Genomic DNA, 9,239 nt, shown 5'->3' with positions numbered 1-9,239 from the left:
AGGAAGATCAAGGTGGACACCAGGCCTTGGCTCTCAGCTTCTACCATTCTGCTACCCGAAAGAGAGAACTTCAGAGAAAGGGCAGTTAAAAATACACACGTTTTCACCAGGTATTAACCATAACTACCTCCTTAAAGAAAATGATTGATCCTATGATCACAAGCTTTTTTCTTTCTTTTTTGGACCTAAGGGGGGCGGGGGAAGACCTCAGGGAGTCACAAATTTCTATAAAACAAAAAAATTAATTAGTTTAGTAGTCTTGGGAAGCTATGAAGTTTGTGGCAACTTTTTAGGTGTCCCGAGATTTGGGTTGTTTTACAGAGGTAACTAAATTCATGGCACAGTTCAAGCTCATGCTAAAATATCCTAAGTCTATTTTACTTCAAAGCATTCTAAGTATGCTTGACTTTGGAAGGCATCAACAACAGCAATATGCCATCTTCCAGAAATGCATTCCTATACAAATAAGACTTAAAAAATGGGAATTACTATAGGGCACACCCTTGAGCAGCTATCACACTGCGCTGAGCTCTTGAGAATATTCTGGAAGCATCGCTGTGAACGGCTGCTTCCCTGCAGGGGAGATAAATTAAATTCAGCAGAAGCAGCAGCTTTTGGAAGGAGAAACACGGTTTGCCTTTTGGAATGCTTTTCAACCGGAATGGGTTTGTTTATACGTTCCTCTGGAGCTTTAAATCTGTGCACCGTTGAATATCACTCCGCCTTTTTTTTTGAAACTACGAAATAGCTTCTGTCTGTGGGATGGCGGGAATAGAGAGTTTGGAAATTAAATGCCTAAAGCGTCAGATAATCCAGATGACATATATGCAATAGCATTCCATGAAGAACTTATTCAACCCAATCCCTTGCATCTTATTAACCAAGGGATAGAAACTCTCCAAATTTTGCACCCAAAAAAGGAAAAATGCAAGGGTCTTGCTGCAGTTCCTGGGACGCACTGAGAGTCGCTTTGTTACAAGTGTATCCAAAGTCCCCAGCACCAGCGACTCGTGGGGCACTGCTCATCCGTGCTCCACTCGCTCTGCAGCTCCCAGAGGTAGCGGTTGTGCTATGGAGGCAGACCTTGCCAAGCTGGCCGACAAGATGCTGCGCGCCCCCAGGTGCTCCCGGTGCCGGAACCATGGCTTCCTGGTGCCGGTCAAGGGCCACGCGGGCAAGTGCCGCTGGAAGCAGTGCACCTGCAAGAAGTGCTACCTGATTACCCAGCGCCAGAAGATCACGGCCGCGCAGCAGGTACTCCAGAAGCAGGTCTCCGAGGAGGAGCAGGAGATGGCCCTGTGCGCTCAGGGGCCCCAGCTGGCCTCCGGGGACGCGGCCGCTGTCCCGGGCTCAAGCTTACGCCCGCTGCCTCTGCCCGTCGCTTCGGGAGACGCGCACCCGGGCCCCGAGGGCCGCGCGACCGCCTGCTTCCTCGAGAGACCCCAGCAGGGCTGGAGCCCCGGCCGGAGCACCTTCCAGCCAGTTCTGGGCGGCCGCGGCCACGTGGGGCCGAGCAAACAAGCCGCCGCGGCGATGCCCAGTTCTCTGAGGCCCCAGCTCGGGGCGGAGGCCGCTGGCCGGGGCTGCCCCGGCCGCCTGGAGCTGAGCAGGTCGCTTCGGCCGGTGCCCAGCCCGCCATTCGCCAACTTCGGTAAGATTCTCGGGCGGGCCCCGCGCGGCCTTGCCCTGCTGTTGGTTCCTCTCCAGGCTGCCGCCTCCCCGCTCCCCACGCCGGCGTCCCAGGCCCGCTTGGATCCCGCGGGGAAGGGGTGGGGGTGGGGAAGATGCTTTCTAGAGGTAACCTTGCTTTGGGATACCCTTTTCTGAGTAGTCATTTGGGTTCGGTGCCTTTTTGCAAGAAGGTAAAAGAGAGAAAGGAATGGGTGGCTCTGAGGGCTTTTAACATTTAGCTACAGCTTTTTGCGTTTCCATCCTGAAAGGAAAAAATGGCCCCCAGTCGACTTTGCTGCCCCTCCTCCTCCACGGAGAGGCTCGAGGCAGCCTGACCATACTGCGCTTGCGCGCCTCTTCCCGCCCTTTTCTTAGGCTGGAGGCTCCGCCCCAGGACGTCCCTGTGGGTGGTCTAGCGCAACAAGACTGCGCCTGCGCACCGTCCCCTCCGTTTCTGTGCCCTAGAGGCCCCGACCCTCACCCGATCCCTGCCCCAATGGGTCTGTCCGTGCAGCCCTTCCAGCCCTTTCCCAGGCGTGGGTGGGAATGCGAGCTCTGCACACTACAGGAGGACAGTCTATTGAGATGATTGTTGTTGCCTGTTTTTTCTTCCCTCCTTCCATATGCATAAATTACATTGTTCCCTAGGTCTTGTGGCTTTCACTATTACAATTTCAAGTCACGTGTAGATTTGAAGCTTTTTTTTTTTTTTTTTTTTTTTTTTTGCGGTGTGTGGGCCTCTCACTGTTGCGGCCTCTCCCGTTGCGGAGCACAGGCTCCGGACGCGCAGGCCCAGCGGCCATGGCTCACGGGCCCAGCCGCTCCACGGCATGTGGGATCTTCCCGGACCGGGGCACGAACCTGTGTCCCCTGCATCGGCAGGAGGACTCTCAACCACTGCGCCACCAGGGAAGCCCAGATTTGAAGCTTTTTTAAAGGGGCTCGTTTTGGGTGCAGACACGTGTTTTCTTGGTTTTCTCTGTGGCAGTGTGGTAGAAAGAGCACAAGTCTGAGTCAGGACGCTGGGGGCCTGCTCACTCTGTAACCCTAGGCAAGCTCCTTCCTTCTGTGGCAGTCTCTCCCCTCTGTATGCTAAGGGGATTGGCCTGATGCTCTCTGAAGCCCGTTTCTGCCTTCTGGGGCATTCTAGGAAAATATAGGTCCCCAGAGAACTAGATGGGGAAGACAGATCTGAAACAGCAATTCTAGGAGAACGATATCTTTCCATGGACGCAGTGCCTTCCTTCCTTCCTTCCTTCCTTTCATCTATTTATTTTTGGCTGCCTCGGGTCTTCGTTGCCGTGGCCGGGCTTTCTCTAGGTGCAACGAGCGGGGGTTGCTCTTCGTTGCGGTGCATGGTCTTATCATTGCAGTGGCTTCTCTTGTTGCGGAGCACAGGCTCAGTAGTTGTGGCATGCGGGCTCTAGAGCGCAGGCTCAGTAGTTGTGGGGCACGGGCTTAATTGCTCCCCGCCATGTGGAATCTTCCCAGACCAGGGCTCGAACCCGTGTCCCCTGTGTTGGCAGGTGTATTCTTAACCACTGTGACACCGGGGAAGCCCCACAGTGCCTTTCTTTGTTCCATCTCTCAAAGAACAGGGACTGAGCCCTGAGCACGTTGTGTCAGACACTAATGATGAAAAGGATGAGTCAGATTCCTTGCCCTCAAGGATCTTGTCCTGGGGAGAGGGACACCACTGATCAAAGAGTCGCACAGATTGGTGTATAGAGCTCTAATAATCGATGGTTTAGCTGTGGTCAGAAGGAAGATTAGGAGCTGAGTACTGGGGACTTCAGGAGGCAAAGTGGGGTCAGGAGAAAAAGCCTTCCAAGCTTAGGGAACAGCATCTGCAGAGGCCCTGAGGTGGAGGAGAAAGAAGGAGCTGCTAAATTTTCGGGAATGAGGAGGCTGGAGTGGAGGCAGGAACTAGCCCACATGGGGCTTCGTGGCTGTGCCAAAGGACTTTTCCTGAGAACAGTGAGTGGAACATGGGTGAAGGCTTTAAAGACCAGGGAGGGTCAAAAGCATAATGGATGTGGGAGTTCTCTGTAAATGGATATGAGTGTTTATTGTACTGCTACCTTCAGACAGTAACGTGATGCCCTGTTTCCTAGCTCTGTGTGTTTTTAACACTTCCTTCATTGTGTCCCTTTTCAGGGCCCCCTCTGAGCGTCAACTCAGATCGTGTGGTGGGGTCTGGGTACCTGGAAAGAGAGCCTTCCAAGCTGTACCACAACTGCTCCAGCATGCACCCCTACCACCCGTTCCTGCTGCGCTACCAGGATGCATCCCTTACCCCGCGGGTCCCCCTGCAGCAGGGCTTCCAGCACATGTCCTGCAGCCACTACAATGGAGCAGGCTTGGTGAGTACCATCCCTGACTCCTCGAGGTTCCTCCTTACCCCAGTTACCCTGGCTGCTTTTACAGACCCTCAGTCCCAGGAAGCCAGCCATTGTGCCCACTCTGTACCAGGCCCTGGGCACTGGTCAGAAGGATACAGCATTGACCTTGTACTGTGTGCGCCTCTGGGAATGCACATGTGTAGCCAAGTCTGTACACATGTAGACAAGTCAGCCTGGGCTGTGGCGCGGGTTAAAAGGCTCCGGGGGGAGCTCAGGCAAGAAGGAATACAGACACATTTCAGATGAGCCTGAGGAACCGCCACACAGTAACACTGAGTGACCACCAGCATTGACCCATGGAATGCCGGTGCTAGAAGGGCCCTTCATTTTGCTGGGTACCAGAAAGGAAATATCACTTTCCTGGAGCCACATATTTGAGGGCAGAGCCAGGAGCAGACGTAGGTCCCCTGCCCCAAAGGTATATCCCACCGGAGACGGCAGAGGGCTTTCAGAAGGAAGTGGCATTTAAGCTTAGTCATGAAAAATATGGAAACCTTCCCCAAACACCTGTCACCTTAGGAGATATTTGTTGAAAGAATGGATGAAATTTAATCCTTTTATAAGATCAGTGGTTGGCTACTAACTGGTGTGCTTTTGAGCCTGGAGTTTTGAGTGCTGGATGTGTAAAAGTCAGAACCGTTGTGTGAGATACGGGTGGGGGGACCAGGTTTTGTGGCCTTGGTTACTAGCTCCTTCCGCCCTTCTCCCTTTTGGCAAGCTCTGAGGGCCATCAGGACTGCAGGATAGTGAGAGGCCTGGGTGACCAGTCCTGACTTTGACCCCATAAGGCTGGACCTGTGGGGGAGGTTGGCTCAGACGCAGTTCAAGTTCACGGAAATGTAGACCACTGTCATCTTTACTGTCTCCCTCAGAGCTACAAGCCTAACGCTGGGTGTTACAGAGATGCTTCCCTTGGGTGGAGGGTGGAGAAGAGCAAGTAGAGAGTAGGCTTCTTTGGTTTAATGTGGGAAGTGAGTAAGAGAAAGGATAAAAGCTTGGCATTTACATAATGAGGTCATTAGCCACAGGTCATTAGCCGATTCAGTGGGGTTCCAGCTGTGACCAGGCAGGTCAGGCACGCAGGGGCTGGATCCCCACTCCTGCTTCACCTCAGCAGCATCTCCTCTGTCTGTTCCAGATCTTTTAAAGTTTTATTTAGAAATCATTTTCCATTCATTCAAGGGGGAAAAGTTGGAACACCCCTGGTCTTGATCATTTCCAGGGTGCCTACTGGCCCTTATGTCAGCCCTCGAGGTGAATGTTATTTCATTGTAGGGCAGGGGAAGAAGGCTCCAGGAAGTTACGTATTTGTCCAGGGTCACAGGACTGGGGAATGAGGGACTAGGATTCAGATTACACAGCTGGTCAGTGACAGAGCCAGGACAGAGGCAGAGCAAACATGGCCCTTGACTCTCACCGCCACCCCTGCCCTGCCTGAAATTTGGGGGTGCCGGCCACCCCATTGCAGCCCAGGGAGAGCACGGCGTCTCTAGCCTCCACACAAAGAGAGGGACCTTGGCCAAATGGAGCACACACCCACCGTCTGCTCACACAGAAGCCTGGGGCCTGGCATCCGGGGCAGGGCTCTGATTGACAGGCCTGCCAGACGGCCTTTGTTAGGAGTGTGATCTCAGTTGGTTTATCTGGGTCTGAGCTGCCACCACAAGCCCCAGGCAGGAGTTGTGATCCAGGGAGAGACTCCGCTGAGCAGCTTGGAATTAAAGCACTAATAATCCCCCTTCCCACCCCCTTCACGTCTGGATAGAGGACCAGGCATTTATTTGTGAAGCTGTTTTGAACCCAAGAGCCTATGAATTGCTTTCATCGTTGTCCTGCTGGCCCCTGCTCAGCCTCCTAGATACGCCCCGAGCCACCTTCCACCTTCTCTTCCTGTCCTGCCCCACCTGCTACTTCTTTGCTTCCTCTTTTCTCTTCCCACAAAAGAACACAGGCCTGGAATCGCACAGACCTAAAAACCAATCCTACCTCCGCTGTTTACTGGCCGCATGGCCTGGGGATGTCACCTAACCTCTGAGGACCTCGCTTGGGTTCTTAATCTGTACAATGGGGGTGAGAGTCCTATCTCATAGGGCCATTGATAGATTCCAGCAATAAGGTGTGAATGCGTACAAAGTGTCTGGCACAGGGTCTGGGACATGGCAGGTACTCAAAAGTGGGCTTATCTTCCCTTCCTTGTGGTCAAATTAAGTTAGGAAGTGCTGGGTTGACCTAAGGAGATTTTTGCAGACTGCCTCGAGGCCTTTAATATGCTTGTGTGTGACTCACCAGTGTGGAGGTGGTATGCAGTGCTTCTCAAACTCCCTTGACAAAGAACACTGTTGAGAGCACTTTTAGAAATACCTTGTAGGACACCAGAGTTCTCTGGAGCACAGCTTAGGAAGGGCTGCTCTGAAGCATCTGGATGGAGAAGTAAACAATAGGACCCACAGCTGAAATTCATAATTTTCTATCACATTCATGTCTTTCCAGTTAAGTTTCTCTGAGCTGTGTAGTCATCACCCCTCCACGTCCCCTCATTCCAGCCTTGGGGTCCTGTGATGTGGGGTGAGCTTCCATCTTCCGGAGAAGGAACAGAAATACAGAAGGGCTGAGTGCTGAAGCCACTTTGCTGAGGTCACCCAGCTGCCCTTGCCTCAGTAACGGCTGCACGACATTGGCCGGTTAGAAGGGGGACACCCCCCAGGCCCAGCGACCCTGGAGTCTGAGTCATTACACGTGGGGAAGGTGGGACCACACGTAGTCGGGATGCGTGCAGATCCTTCTCCATTGCACAGCAGTGGGGTCAGGCCGACTCGGGATTCAGTTCTGCCTCTGCCACTCACCAGCTCTGTGGCCCTGGGCCTGTACCTTCATCTCACTGATGCAGTTTTTGGTCACCACAGTGAGGATAGTAATAGAAACTCCCTCCTAGGGTCGTAAGGATGAAAGGAGGTTGTGAACCTGTGCAAGTGCGCCTGCTCCCGGGCTTATCTGAGGTGTGCCTTTGTTCCTTCTTGCCTCAGTCATCTGGCAGGTGCTTGCCAAGCAGCCTGTTCCGGGCGCCCTGTGCCCCGGTGTCTGGGCCACAGAGGTGAATCTGCCCCACGGGGAGCCCCCCGTTCAGGAGAATGAACATTGGGTTGGCCCTTCTGGCCAACCCTCTCCCCTCTGGCTCTCTGCTGTGTGCGCCCCACAGGTGGAGGAGCCAGGGGAAGACCACCAGACCCGCTACTACCTGCTGCCGCCGGCCCAGTTACCCCCGCGGTACCTCACCATGCTCCACCGCGTGCCCCAGCCGCCCCCGTCGTCCTCGCTGCCCATCGTGTCTGACGCGGACAAGGAAAACACTGGTGAGTGAGCCCCCACCTTCCAGCTGCCGAGGGGCCAGGGAGACTTTCTGGAGGAAGGGGGCCCTACTGCGAAATGGATGTGCAAAGAAGGGGAATGGAGAACAGAATTTTAAATGTGCTGGGCCCTGGGTAAGCTCTTCCTTGCACCCCTCCCTAAATTCCATCCGTGATCATCTAGGGGAGGTGGGTCCCCATTCTCAGGTGAGGAAGCCGACAGAACCCTGAGAGGTTCTCCTATATGTCCGTGGCAGAGCTCAGATTTCAACAGAATTCTCTGCCTGGCTCCAGGTCCAATGCTAATTTCCTCACCTTAGCAGTGCCCGTGGGCATAGACTTGGAGGATGGCATGCATGTGGTGTGTTCAGAAGACCAGAGGTGCCGGGCCTCTCTGGCTGGGGAAACAGCACATGCTGAGCCTGGGGCAGCAGCTGGAGCCAGTTTGGGGGCTGGTGGGGATGATTCCTCTCCCCCAGGCCACTCTGGAGAGAACCTGCCCTTCACAGCTCTGCCACTGGTGCACTTGGTGATCTTGGGCACTCACACCGTCCTCTAGACCTCAGTCTTCTCACCTGTAAAACAGGCCTGTCACAGGGTTACTGTGAGGGTCAACTGCAACTCTGGATGTGAAAATGCTTCGGGTTTTCTTTTGAGGGCCCTTGCAGGTTTAAAGGTTCTAGGATTTTTTTTTTTTTTTTTACCCTTTCCATCCTCCCCTGAGGCTCCACAGGAAAAGAAACTGAGGCCTATTGTACACTTGCTGTGTGTGCAACACCTAGATCTGTTAGCTGGGGAGATGGTGCAGTGTGGCTTGAAGTACGCTGGCCCTGGTGCCGCACAGCCTGGGTATAAGTCCTGACTCCAGCGCTTGCCAACGGTATGACCTCGGGCACGTTAATTCACTCCTTCGTGCCTCAGTTTCAGTATCTGCACAAGCGGACTAATGAGGGTCCCTTACTTCACGAGGCCATCCTGAAGATGGCTGAAACGATAAAGGCGGTAGTAAAAGTTCGTTCTCATTTAGTGTTTCACCTAATCCCCTGATGCTGCAAAGTAGGGCATCATCTCCTTTGACAGAAGGAGAAGCTGAGGAGAAGGAGAAACTGAGGTTCCCAGCTGGGAGTAGCTTGCTTCCTCCCACCCAGCTTGTGACAAGCAGAGCTGGAGTTTGAACTTGAGTCTGTGTCATGTGACCAGGGCTAGAATTCCAGTGTCCTGACTCCTAGCAAATTAAAGGTGGCAGTGGGAATAACTAATTCTCCGTAGGGACTGGGAATGATGAGAATGCCTTCGAGAAAACTTACATCTGAAAACAGGTAATTTTTCCTCTTGCTGAATCCAGCCCCTCTTCTCTGTCCTTCACAGATGACCAGGATGCGGAGGGGCCGTGGGAGCCCAGCCAGCCTTCGTCCCAGGAGCAGTACGACTAGGCCCCGGCCCTCAGGCCAGCAGAGTGGGGCCTTGGGGGTGTTAACAGCAATGATTTTCTTGTCTCTGTTCAGTGATGTGTAGGGAGGAAGGATAGTGATAGGCGTAAGATGACAGTTAATTCCCATTTCAAGATTGGAGGAAGGAAGGTGATTGCTAAAGTTCTCTCAATCCTGAGATAACAGGTGGTTGAAAAGGAGCTTGGAGGGCAGAGCCAGGGCTGTAAGGAGTGGGGGACTGGTGGAAGCTCACGTTAAGGAATGAATTTAACCATCTCTGGTTTGTGCTGCTGTTACCAGACTCGCCCCCAGAGGCAGCCTCTGATTTCCTTAGGTCCCGCTCCAGGACAGGAGGCATCATCTACTTCCGCCTTCTGGTTCCGCTGCCTCTC

General features: G+C 53.5%; 1 protein-coding gene across 1 annotated transcript; it reads left to right on the top strand.

Moving 5' to 3' along the window:
* Positions 1–1,071: 1,071 nt before the first annotated feature.
* On the top strand, positions 1,072–8,850 carry DMRTB1 (DMRT like family B with proline rich C-terminal 1; the record flags this gene model as incomplete). The annotated part of the gene is made up of 4 exons (XM_082859355.1): positions 1,072–1,651; positions 3,829–4,034; positions 7,270–7,423; positions 8,786–8,850. 4 exons carry the CDS (start codon positions 1,072–1,074, stop codon positions 8,848–8,850), a joined length of 1,005 nt encoding a protein of 334 aa, XP_082715481.1.
* Positions 8,851–9,239: the final 389 nt, after the last annotated feature.

This window comes from Leucopleurus acutus (genome assembly GCF_964270905.1).
Source record: "Leucopleurus acutus genome assembly, chromosome: 2".
In the NCBI taxonomy this organism is placed as follows: Eukaryota; Metazoa; Chordata; class Mammalia; order Artiodactyla; family Delphinidae; genus Leucopleurus; species Leucopleurus acutus.
This window is presented reverse-complemented; position numbering and strand designations above follow the sequence as displayed.